The sequence below is a fragment of the Tachypleus tridentatus genome, chromosome 3 (genome assembly GCF_004210375.1).
Source record: "Tachypleus tridentatus isolate NWPU-2018 chromosome 3, ASM421037v1, whole genome shotgun sequence".
NCBI classification, from domain to species: Eukaryota; Metazoa; Arthropoda; class Merostomata; order Xiphosura; family Limulidae; genus Tachypleus; species Tachypleus tridentatus.
The window spans coordinates 111,552,590-111,566,246 of NC_134827.1; the positions used below are offsets into that span (position 1 = coordinate 111,552,590).

The window sequence follows — 13,657 nt, forward strand, 5'->3', positions numbered from 1 at the left end:
AATATATATCTATTTATTGTTCATTGCAAATGTTTTACTTTGTATATATGTATAAATATATATTTATTGTGTAATGTAATGTTTTAACTTTGCATATATATATATATATATATTTATTGTGTATTGAAATGTTCTTAACGTTGTATATATCTGTATATATATATCTATTTATTGGCTATTGTAAATGTTCTTAAGTTTGAATATATCTGAATATGTATACATCTTCTATTTACTGTCTATTGTAAATTCTTATCTTTGTTTATATATCGAATTATTGTGTATTGTAAATGTTCGTAACCTTGTATAAATATATCTTATTGTTTAATTTAAATGTTTTAACTATGTATATGTGTATATCTATTTTATGTCTATTGTAAATGTTATTACCTTTGTATATGTGTGCACATATATATATCTGTTTATTGTGTATTGTAATTTTTAACCTGTGTATATATGTATATATCTAGCTAATTATTGTGTATTGTAAATTTTTGACTTTATATATATATACATTTATTGTATATTGTAAAATTATAGCTTTGTATGTATCTTTACATATGTAATATGTACATATATATACCCTTTACTGCGTATTGTAAATGTTCTTAAATTTGTATATAACTGTTTACATGTATGTATATCTATTTATTGAATATGGTAATTTTTTTTTTACTTCTATGTATATATATTTATTGTCTATTGTAAATGTTCTTTTACATTTTATATATCTGTATATATGCATATATACATATTCATTATCTATTGTAACTGTCATTAACTTTATATATATATATATACATATTTATTGTGTATTGTAAATGTTCCTCATCTTGTATAAATCTCTATATATGTATCATTCTTTTCTCTACTTGTTTGGTGTATTTATATATATATATATCCATATATACATATTTATTGTGTATTGTAAATGTTCCCAATCTTGTATAAATCTTTATATATGTATCATTTTCTTTTACTTGTTTGGTGTAATATTTTTCCTTTTTTATTTTATTTGTATTTTATTATTTCATTGTTTCTTTATCTTGTTATTCTTATTATAGTTTTTTTTTATTCGGTACGCGTGTATACATTTATGCTACGTACGTACATATATTTCTTAATTTGTGTATTATTATATATGTACATGTTTTGCATTAGTTGTTCTTTATCTGTATCTATTTGCCGAACGTTTTTTAAATTTGTCTTGATCACTTGTAACGTTGTTTTGTTGTAATTAAATTCAAAATTAATTATTCGTGTGTTTCATAATATAATGTATAGTTCTAGTATTTCGTCATTTCCATTTCCGTTTTGTTTGTGTGTTATTCTCTAGTACTGTCTAGACTTTGTTATCGTGTGTTTGTGTTGATTTTTGTGTTTGTAATAATTTTCTGCCATAGCCCTGACATATCTCACTAGTTATTATTTTAAGGTACTTTAGTGCTAAGTTTCAATTTCAGGTTGGTTGGCATGGCTGCGACCATCCGGCCTTATTCCGTTCATCCGCGTTCGATTCGTTTTCTGGTCGTCAGCAGTTATAGACGATCTGTGTGGTTAAACCGGAAGTAAGGTCCTCGAATGTTTACAAAACTTTGGCGGTAGAAGCTATGTAGCGTCACTGTCGTCCCTCGCCGTTGCTCAAAAACTATTGACAAAAGGTGACTTTATCTTTAATGGGACCTCCATCCCTACTGACAAAACACCAAGTGGTGGACTTTACGTTCCGCGCCTTATGAATTACCCTATAACGCAATTGTATCAAGACTGAGACAATATGGAGGGATTCTAAAAATCTTAAAATTGAACACGAGTGCTACCAGACTCGCCCTTGGGTGTGTTCTGGTAACAGGAAGGTGTGCTTCAATATGAAACAACCAGTGCCAAACTTTCTCAAGGTCAATGGCCTTACTACCATGGTGAATTACCCTGACATGTGTCGTCGCTGTGGCCTCGAAGGACATTGGTCGGAGATTTGCAGCACTCCTTAGTCCTTAAAATATCTTTTGGACATCTAGTGACTCTTGTGTGGTGAAGTGTTTCGTATGTAGTGCCAATCATGAGTCTTTGCTGTGACCAAGACGTGTGCTCTCGTATGCTTCGAAGGGCGCGGGACACAAACCACTAGTAGGGCCTTCTCCCACACGGTCCTCGGCATCGGCGAGGAGGACGGCTGGGGTCTCTTTGCCGGTTTGGGAGGGGTTGGAACCTCTGAGGATCTTTAAGCCTCTTCCTGGTCTGCGAGGAGTCAGACATGCGTTGGACTCCAGCCACTTTACTTATTCGGGAGAGGGTTGGAGCCTTTGAACGAGTCCCCTTGTTGGGTCATAGGATGGTTGGGACCTCTGAGAAGGCTCGAACATCTTCACAGAGTGCCCACTATATTCGGCCTCACCCATGGACGAGAATATTTGGCGAGACATCACTCAGTTCTTGCCAACCCTCGATCCATCACGATCTGACGATATTTTGAAGCTCATAACACTGGGTGAATGTTAGGCAGCTATCCAGTCAATGCCACTTGGTAAGACGGCCTACCAATGGAATTCTATCGCCACAGATGTCATGTTATCAGACCTCTCCTCATTATACTTTTAACTACTGTCTGACCCGTGTGTCCATCCCTCCCGGTGTACTGGATGGTTTCTTTATGCTGATCTGTAAGTATCCCACCCAATCCAAAGATCTTTCCTCGTGGCGTCCCATATTACTCTTGAATGTGTTTGCAAAGATTGTTTTCAAGGTCCTGTGTGCCCATGTTATGCTGATCTTACTCTTGGAACTCAAACGTGTGGCGTACAGGGTAGAAGTATCCAACAAAACTCTGTGTTCTAAGTGTCCTGTTCCATTACATCATGGACATGAACATCACTGAAATTTCTGTGTCACTTGATCAGAGAATGACTTTTGATCAAGTCCAACACAGATGTTTTTGGTATGTCTGGAGAGGTTTGGTTTTACTCTAGTTTTGCTCAAACTTTCTATACGTCTTTTTGAGCTTGCTCTTAGTAAATGGATACTTGATGGCCTCCTTTACCATCTGTCAAGGTGTTCGTCAAGGATGTCCTTTATCTCTTTATATATTGGTGATAGATTGGCTGCTTTCTTATCTCTGTCACTTAGCCTTCATTCGCTGGGTAGAGTGTCCATCAAGTATGTTAATCATGTGAGCCTATTTCTAGAAACTAAACATCCTTGGGTTCAGCGACTATAAATAAGTACTCTCAGGCCAGTGCAGCCTCGCTCAAATGTACTAAGCCGAGGGCTCAGTGTTGGGCAAGTGGGCCTCATCTGCAGACACTCCATTTGGTTTGGCATGGACTCCTCTCTAGTCAAATGTTTTGGGATTCGCTTCCTTGCCAGTTTTAAGGCTGCCTGGGGAGGTAATGCAACGCGTCAGTTGAACAGTTCAAGATTCATTTTAAACTTAATATTTGGTGTATATATGTTTGGTTTTCAGTTTCCATTTTGTAACTTTCATGTTCATTTACATAGCTGTATATATTGTATATGTAATTGTTTATAGCTATATATATTGTATATGTCATTGTTTACATAGCTGTATATATTGTATGTGTAATTGTTTACATAGCTGTATATATTGCATATGTAATTGTTTTTATCATTCCATATCGTTGTTGTACATTTCTGTATATACATAGTTTTGTTTCTTGTACTGTTATCGTGTATAATAAATTGGGGCAGGAATTCTAACTTCAAGTTTTATCTTACTTACTCCCCACTGGTAGTACCTTATTTTTTTTATATTTTATGTTTTCTTTTTCTTATTCTAAAGTGGAAGAACAGTCATCTTCACACAACTGTTTACAGACAGTGAAGGGTTATATAGATGTGGGACGTTGTGGGCTTGAGCACCCACATCTCGCTCTCCTAATTTTCTTCTGCGACACTAGCGAATTGGAGGTTAAGACTGATAGACGGTGTATCCCCACCGCAATGTGGGTCCTATTTCCTCAATCACCTCCAAAATCTAGGACACATTTTATAATCCCACGTTGTAGCTTATAATCTAGGATTTCCCCGCTTCTTTAATGTGTAATGTATTTAAAAAAAAATGTTAATGTGTTTTTGTTTATGGCTTGAATATTTTATGGTTATAATATACATACATATTTAACTTTTATTTCTGTTCCATCTGTAATACAGTGAATTAAATCATGTGGACACACCCACAAACCCTTAAAAACAAGTGTATTGTGTCACAACCAAAACAAGTCAAGCAAATAATAAGTTGTACAGGGAAATCTATTTAAAAATACGTGAATATGCCTTGTGTTTCATGAGATGATTATGAACTCGCATAATACGCAATGTTATAAGATGACGTCACAATTAATTTTAATATTATTTTGCCACATACCGGATGTCTAATAGACTAGTTCATTGAAACGAATTATACATTAGTATGAAACCAGTTCATTGTTTCTCTTCAACTTTATCATAATTTTTTTTTTAATTTTGGTAAATTTGAACACACGAAGGAAGAAATAACTGGAAGAAAAAGATTATGCATTGTAAATAAAGAACATATAAACAGAGATTTATTTAGGTACTCTCACCTGGACATCAGAACTTACTTTAACACCATCTAGCAACAATATATGTAATTATGAATGATCACGAAGTTCCAGCTACGTGACCAGATTATTAAAATAATCGAATTGAAGTTGTTATAATGTATGTGAACTACAACCACCGTAACGTACACGTTCATTTGGAAAACAAACAGTTTATTTTCAAGTGAAGATTACTCTTGTATTTAGTTTACGAAACAAGAAACCAGGTAGGCATGTGTCTTACATTACAATATTCATCGCGTAGTTGAACAGAAACAAATATACAGAAAGAGGCTAGTTTTACGAAGACAACAACGCCCAATGGGATTACGGCAGCTTACGTCATCAGATACGTCACATACGGAACTATAAAGTGACGAAACTTCCATGTTGTTTGCCATTATTTTACGGTTCAAAATGTTTACGTTGCGATATATGACTAAAACTATCATTTCTTCGTTCTCTGAGCTATAAGGACTCCACTGTACAGGTACGTACGCTGGTCTTGTGTTGTGTAAACATGAATTATTTATATACGTATTAAGGTTACTGATATTATGTTTATATAAATATTGACATTGTGAAGTGTTTGTTTGTTTTTTTATAGAAATTAACACTTTTAGTGTGCATTATGTTTAGGTAAATATTAATATTTTGACTGTATGTTCTGTTTATATAATTTATCCCGGACGAGTCTTCAATTTATTATATTACGTACTCTACGTATTACTGTTTCAAATAACCAGGAACATGAATTTGAATTTAGAATTTAATTAACACTAATATGTACGAAATTTACGATATTTGTCAGCAAGATTGACACACGCAACAATTTTCTTTTTTAACACAAATATATTTTAATATACAAACAAAAAACAATACAATTTATAATAACGGTTATTACTAATAGTTATTGCAAATGATGGTTGACTATATAGCCTAATATACCCAAAATAATGAGATAGATAGGCTGAATTAATAGATAGTTTAATATAATTAGGTTTACCAGATAGATAGGTTGAATAGATAGTCCAATATAACCAGTTAATTAGATGGATAGGCTGAATAGATAGTCCAACATAATTAGGCTAATTAGATGGACAGGCTGAATAGACAGTCCTATACCCAAGGTTAATTAGATAGACAGGCTGAACAGTATATGTCCACATAACGCTAAGTTAATCAGGGATGGATAGGCTGAAAGAGATGAAATGTCCTATACATTAGGCTAATTAGATAGACAGGCTGAATAGACAGTCTGATATAGTATTGGTTGGACTAGATGGATAGGCTGAACAGATAGTCTCAATATACTCAGGCCAATTAGATGGATAGGTTGAATAGATAGTCCATATATATTAGAAGTTAATTAGACAGATAGGTTGAATAGACAGTCCGACATGATAAATTCAGGTTAAGTAGATAGATGAGGCTGAACAGATAGTCTAATACAATTAGGTTAATTAGATGGATAGGCTGAACAGATAGTCCAACATACCAGGCCAATTAGATGGATAGGTTGAATAGATAGTCTTATACAATTGGTTAATTAGATAGATAGGTTGAATAGATAGTCTAATATAATTAGGCTAGTTAAATAGATAGGTTGAATAGATAGTCTAATATAATTAGGTTAATTAAGATAGTTTAAGATAGTTTAGTTAATTAACTGTTTTCTACCGATGATTATATTTAATATCCTCGTAGAAATTCTAACGTTTGAAATAATTCACTGAAGTTGAATAGTTTGTAATGTTAGAAATTGATAAATGTTTCCAGTCAAATTCTGTAGTTTTCCGATTAATAAGAATTATAACAAAGGCTGTGTTCATATGGATAGTAGTATTCATGTGTAATATTATGATTTTATAATTTTGGTACCATTTATACTGTAAATGTACATCATTACTATATAGATAATGCTTATTAAAATCCAACACTCTGAATTTCACCTAGTGGTCAGTGTGTGCACTGTCCAATATATGATCTACTTAAAGATGCTTTAAGTTGCGAATTTGTTGTGAAGGTGACCTTAATCCTTTGTTGGGTTCAAAGTTCTTGTGGTGGCGGGGGTTTGAAGGTTATATAGAGGTTTTAACCAGTTTACATAGAAGTCGACATTGAGGTTAAAAATTCCAACCGTTAAGAATTTACTTAATAAATATATTACCAGAAACCTTTCTGTGAAATATACTACCACCAACATATCTGTGAAGTGTACGGACTTAGCGCGTGAATATACTACCACCAACATATCTGTGAAGTGTACGGACTTAGCGCGTGAATATACTACCACAAGTATAGTTTTGCTACGGACGTACTATAGACATATGACACCGTAAAGGTAAATTCGGTGGTCATTTTATTTCACCATTGGTAGATATTAAAAACACTTGTTCGCATGTCCAGGTCATGATAGGTTTTAGTTCAGAAGTGTTTACAAGACAGACTATACTCTGATCGTGTCAAACAATATACTTGTCACCATTGCAACGCTACCGAGCTTTAGTTTGTTTACAGCATACCATGTGAATAATTCTTAAAAAATGTTATCTTTTAACGTAATGTTAATATTAAGATCATAATTATCTCTGTTGTTTACAGGCTTTTAGCGACCAATCCAGAAAAGTTTAAAATTAGCTATAACTTTGGTCACGGAGACAGCGTTCTTATCGGATCCACTATTGGTCAAGCTTTAAACAAAGTATCTGACAAAATTGGTAACCAATTAGCTTTTGTTTTCTGTCATCAGGATATCCGTCGCACTTTTCTGGAGATTAATCAAGAAGTAAGTTATTTGGTGACGTATTTATAGAATATTATAAGCCTAACATCCAATTCTATCATACTAAATGTGTTGTTAACGTATTTATAGAATATTATAAGCCTAACATCCAATTCTATCATACTAAATGTGTTGTTAACGTATTTACAGAATATTATAAGCCTAACATCCAACTCTATCATACTAAATTGGTTGTTAATGTATTTACATAATATTGTAATCCTAACATCCAACTCTATGTCATTTTAAATGTGTTGTTAATGTACTTACATTGTATTATAAGCCTAACATCCAATTCTGTCATTCTAAATTTGTTGCTAATGTATATATAGAATATTATAAGCCAAATATCAACCTCTGTCATTCTAAAGGTGTTGTTAATGTATTTACAGAATATTATAAGTCTAACATCTCATTACATGACTTGTAATAAATGTAAATGTGTTGGTCATGTATTTCCGTACTGTACAAAACCTGATATAGGGACTATACTTTTAAATATAATGATTCATCTATAGTTAGATATACTGTAATGTAAATGACATTCTCCATATCTTATTGCAGAACCAAATCTGAAATGTTTGGATAATCCACATACTTTTGGATATCTTGTATATTTTGGTAATCTTTCCTGTCGTATATTTTGATAAAGCAGATAGCTTCATATGTTTGGATAATCTGTATAAGTCTATATAAATTCAGAAGTTTCTTGAAGGTAACATTTATTTAAATAACATTTTCTACATCTGTAAATTCCTAAGACAACTATTCTCGTAATTTGGTAATGTTCCATTGTTTGCACCACAGACAGATCAGCTAGCAGCAAGTTTCTTAGAGCTTGGACTGAGACCTGGAGAACGTCTGGCAATTTGGAGCACCAACTGTTATGAGTGGGTTCTAACTCAGCTGGCTGCAGCTAAAGCTGGACTGGTACTAGTAAGGATATCTGATATTATCTTTAAATAAAGTAATATCTTAAAATATTTCTATCTTCATAAACAGGAGATATATGAATTTAAATTTACATCTGAAATATAGAGTAAATAAGAGATTATTTTGTAACGTGTACTAATATATGTTAACATATACTCATGGATTTGTTAACATAAACTTACTTTTGTATGTTGTGTGCTTTAATATTAACATCAACATTCGTTATCTCACTACTGATTAATTTTGTAACATAACTTTTGTGTGTTATGTTTTCTGTTCCAGGTCAATATCAACCCTGCCTTCATGCCTTCTGAACTAGAATACTGCTTTAACTTGGTAAGGTATTACAGTTCGTTTCTTTGGTATAAAACTAGAATATTATTACAGCTGTAGTTAGTAACAATGTTGAATAAAAAAAACGGTGATATGTGATAAAATGGCCAAAGAAGATGACATACCATAAAGTTAGGTGATAACTGATCTTTATATAGTAAAACCTCTCTAAGCCGAAAACTGCATAGGGCGGAAACCTAACATAGGGACAGAAATATCAAAATTATCTTTCATATTTCTCCTATAAAAGGCCTTCTATATATAAGGTGGAAAATTATCAATAGGCAAGTGGTTAAAATTCTTAACTTCTATGAAGTGCGCAGTTGAAGGAGGACTGTTTAGTCTTCGAGCGCCCCTGGTGGTTAATATATTAATCTTATTCCTAAACAAATTCCAGAATTGTGTGTGTGGAACCTGCGTAACAGAAAACTATCTTTCATCTATCAACAAGTAGAACATGAGTCAAGGCGGAAAAATGTTTTTGGTTAAATATTAATTTCTTATTTAATTAATAATTTCTTCAAATATTAATAAATTATTGTTTAATTAATAATTTGTTTAAATTATATTCTCGCACATTTTGTTAAGTAAGTATTGGTTAAATATATTCTTTTTCTACCGTAATTATTTTACAGCTAAATTAGATTCATGATTCGTAGAAATACATTAATGTCTTAAAGTTCTACTCTTTAAATAATTTCTCTCTTCCCTAATTTTAAAATTTAGGGAAATTTACCTTGGGTAATAGATAAAAGTGAAAATCTGTGCTGTTTCAAAATGTAAGGAAGAGTCAACTTGTGTGGAATGGAAAGTGAATAATAAAGTGTGGATGACAAGTGTTATATCAGAGTAATTTTGAACAAATTAAACATTAGAATGGAACAAGAAAATAGGAATATTCTACTTTTCCTAGATAATACAACTTGTCACCCAAAAGTTCAACATTCAAATGTTCGTTTAGTCTTTTTACCTCCATGTATAACATTAGTTCTGAAGCCACTAGGTAATGGAATTATACAGTGTATATAATTAAAATACAGAAAACTGATGCTTCAGCATATTGCAAACATGGACAACTGTAAGAGAGCATCTCAAATAATCATGAAAACTGACGTGTTAGATGTAATTGCATTTTGAAGTCATTCAATCAAATGCGTAAAAGATGAATACGTAATAAAGTGCTTTCAAAATTGTGGATTTATTCTTGATAATGGCGGAGATTGTGGAGAAGTTGTTTGTTATGACGCTTTAGTGAAATCCAAACTCTGATTGATGTAGATGATTCTGTGAATGTGGAAAGTTTTGTGAACGTTGAAAGGAATGTTTTAACAGAAACTGATTTAAAATCTGTAGTAGAATCTCAAGATGGTAACAGTATGAGAGATTCAAAAATGAACAAAATGGAAAAGATAGTGAGGAAATAGAAATTCATACTTCATCGCCAGTGTTAAGTTGTATTAATTCTATCAAATTGTATGTAAAAATGAAGTGGAAAATGAACTTCATGAAAAGGCCGTAGAATTAATGTTCTATTTTAACCGCATGAGAAAGTCCATTAAAAAAAAACGAAACAGTTCAAATTGGTTTGTTTGTTTTCAATTTCGCACAAAGCTAACTGTGCTAACTGTCTCTAATTTAGCAGTGTAAGACTAGAGGGAAGGCAGACTAGTCATCACCACCCACCGCCAACTCTTGGGCTACTCTTTACCAAAGAATAGTGGGATTGACCGTCACATTATAACGCCCTCACGACTGAAAGGGCGAGCATGTTTGGCGCGACCGGGATGCGAACCCACGACCCTCAGATTACGAGTCGCACGCCTTAACACGTTTGGCCATGCCAGGCCGTTGAAATTGACATTTTCTTCAAATAAATTTGATTAATATTTTGTGAACTTGTATATATATTTTGAATGTCTGATTTTGTTCTTATTCTAATAAATATAACATAAACAGTATAATAATTTTATTCACAAACGTCTTACTTCCCTTGAGTCAAGGAAGTGTAACGTTCCGCTCAAACATTACATATACCGTATATAACATATTTGAAAATGTCTACAGACGTTTCTATAATTTCTGATTATAAATTGATGTTCTGTCAGTAAGCCAGTGTTTCAATTGTTTTATATACAGTAGTGTACAAAATGTTAGGATAAAGTCAAAAATTAGATTTCAGGCTACTTTCATAGAACAAAAGAAGATAAATCACAGGTGAAACATCAATGTTTTATTTATCTTCATATTTAGTACAACAGTGGAAATGTTTGAGTTCAACAAACAGTTAATAGTTTGTATGTCCACCTTTTACTTTAATAACTGCAGACAGACATTGTTGTAACATCTAATTAAAGTGTCCTTTGATATTTTACTACAAATGTCTCTAATACATTCCCATAAAGTTTCTTTGGAAGTAACTTTTGATTTTTTAAGTTTTTGATTTATCAAGTTCCTAATATGGGTTGTGACTGGGACTCTGTGGGGGCAATTGTTTGACTTGAATGACTCCAGCAGCTTCTTTCTTAGCTAAGAGATTTCTACACAGGTTGGATATACGACATTATCTTCTAGGTAGTATAATTCTTTACCAATAATACGCAAACCACTGTGTATACCATGATGGGTCAGTATCTGATGGTCCATTATTTCATCTATTTTTCAAATATCTTCTGTTACCTCAACAGAAAAAACACACTGAAACCATTACACTGCCTCCCCCATGCTTCATGGTAGGTGATCTACTGACAATTATCCACGCTTTGTTGGGCTGTGGCATGACAACAAAATTTCATATATGGTTTAAACGCTGTTTTTGTCAAGGTTTTTAGTGGAGTGCCATTAAATTGGTTTCTTCTAGCATATACTGGTACCATATGCTAGCTTCTTTCTATATTGTTAAGACACCACATTGGGTACCATGACAATTATTTCAGACCCTAAATTTAATCAGTATGTTCATTCAAGCAGAACCCTTATGACATACCCTTGATACAAGTATATGGTAATTATAAATAATGATAAATGTTCTCACCTTGACTCATTCAGTTGTCAACATAAATCAGTGAATCATTACAATAGTTTTAAATTTACATTCTGTAATAGTATAGAACAATTAACTCCATTAACTGGAGAGAATGACAAAACATTCTCTTGTCCTAACACTTTAGAACAGTACAGTACATATATACATGTCCCATTCTGTGAGCAAGATAATATTTTCACTGTTTTATGTATATATATACTTTCTTTACAACTGAAATAGTAAATAGAAACATTCGATATTCTTTATGATAATTTACTAAGATGAAGGACCTTTCATATATAAAATCAACACCTAAAATACAGTTAAAAAGATGAACAAACTGTTCTACCTTTCTAGACCTCTTGTAAAGTACTGATTGATATGATTGACTTAAAGAAAAGAACTTAGGATATATTTGTGTGTTTATATATATATACACTTTGTTTACCAATAAAATACTATATATTAACTTTCTACATTGTTTACAACATTTTACTAAATTAAAGTACGTTTTATGTATAAAATCGAATCACTTGAAGAGATGAACAAACTGTTCTACCTTTCTAGACCTCTTGTAAAGCACTTATTGCAGGAGAATCTTTCAGAAAACAAGATTACTTCCAACAGTTGTGTTCTGTTGTACCAGAGATTATATCATCCAAACCAGGCCAGATTAAAAGTAGCAGGTAAGGTAAAGACATTATAGATTATAATGTTGAAACCAGGCCACATTAAATATAACAGGTAAGTAACAGTAAAATATAGATTATAATGTTAAATCATGCCACATTAAATGTAACAGGTAACTAATAATATAATATAAATTATAATGTTAAACCAGGTCATATTAAATGTAACAGGTAACTGGTAGTCCACATCACTTGTTAAAATATTGTTATAAACAATTTATATTGTTTGAACACATCTCTGTCATACAAACATTGTCTTATTTATTTTGTAGTAATATATTTTATAGTTACTGACATAATAACCATCATATAATATACTGATGTCTATATTCACTGTTTATTCTGCTTCAGATGTCCAGATTTACACACAGTTGTCATGTTGACAAAGAAGGACTTTCCGTAAGTAACCAAATAAGTTGACCACATCATAACTGATTTTAGGATATTCTATACTTCTGTCAGGATGTGAAAATATTTACTTTAAGAGAAAAAAAATGAAATGTTAGAATGAAGATATAAATAACGGTACATAAAATAGATAACAAAACCATATGTCTTTCTTACCGTATTTGTATTTATCTTAATATTACACTTGACAAAATAGTATTCTATTACTAAGTATTAAATTTATTATCAATTTAGCGGAGTTTACAAGTTTGACGATATTCTAAGTGCCGCAGGAAACGAGAAATTGCGACAAGTGAAGGAGCTGGACTCCAAGATTCAGTTTGACGATCCAGTTAACATTCAGTTTACATCGGTAGGAGTTATTGATGGCCATAAAAAGATAAGACATCTTTATCAAAAGATAGTGACATCTGTATTTAAATATGTCATGTTGAACCTAATTCAAAGACAATTTTTCATATTATACACCTTTAGAATGGCAAAAAATATATATTAAACTTATCATATTGGCTATTGCAAGAAAGACTTTAAAATAATAAAAAAACAGTTTTGTCTGTTGTCTATGCCTTCAAATTGACGAACATGTGTTCTTTTCAGGGAACAACGGGAAAACCCAAACCAGCAACACTTTCTCATTTTAATGTCATCAACAATGCCGTAGTCTTTACCAACATACTTATAATACCAGGAGTGGTAAGTATTGTTATACCAGAAGTGGTAAGTTTTGTTATACAGGAGTGGTAAGTATTGGTATACCAGTATACTTATAATCCCAGGAGTGGTAAGTATTGTTTTTAAGTACATCTTCACAACCATCTTGTAATACCAGTAGTGGTGAGTATTGTTGTAAACTACACCTTTACAACCATCCTGTTATACCAGGAGTGGTAAGTATTGTTGTAAACTACACCTT

The 13,657-nt window shown here is 32.3% G+C and overlaps 3 protein-coding genes across 3 annotated transcripts in view; 1 reads left to right on the forward strand and 2 right to left on the reverse strand.

Moving 5' to 3' along the window:
• The window catches only part of LOC143245972 (putative acyl-CoA synthetase YngI), an 8,732-nt gene extending 6,674 nt beyond the window's left edge, over positions 1–2,058 (reverse strand). The window contains exon 1 of the mRNA XM_076492224.1: positions 1,913–2,058. Within this exon, the coding sequence (XP_076348339.1) occupies positions 1,913–2,058 (146 nt within the window). The remainder of the gene's footprint in view (positions 1–1,912) is intronic.
• The window catches only part of LOC143247766 (medium-chain acyl-CoA ligase ACSF2, mitochondrial-like), a 71,323-nt gene that overhangs the window by 6,845 nt on the left and 50,821 nt on the right, over positions 1–13,657 (reverse strand). The gene's annotated exons all lie outside the window — the stretch shown is intronic.
• Positions 7,810–13,437, forward strand: LOC143245973 (medium-chain acyl-CoA ligase ACSF2, mitochondrial-like). Its single transcript, XM_076492225.1, has 6 exons — positions 7,810–7,824; positions 8,167–8,295; positions 8,575–8,628; positions 12,688–12,735; positions 12,979–13,096; positions 13,342–13,437. Exons 1-5 carry the CDS (start codon positions 7,810–7,812, stop codon positions 12,994–12,996), a joined length of 264 nt encoding a protein of 87 aa, XP_076348340.1. The 3' UTR covers positions 12,997–13,096; positions 13,342–13,437.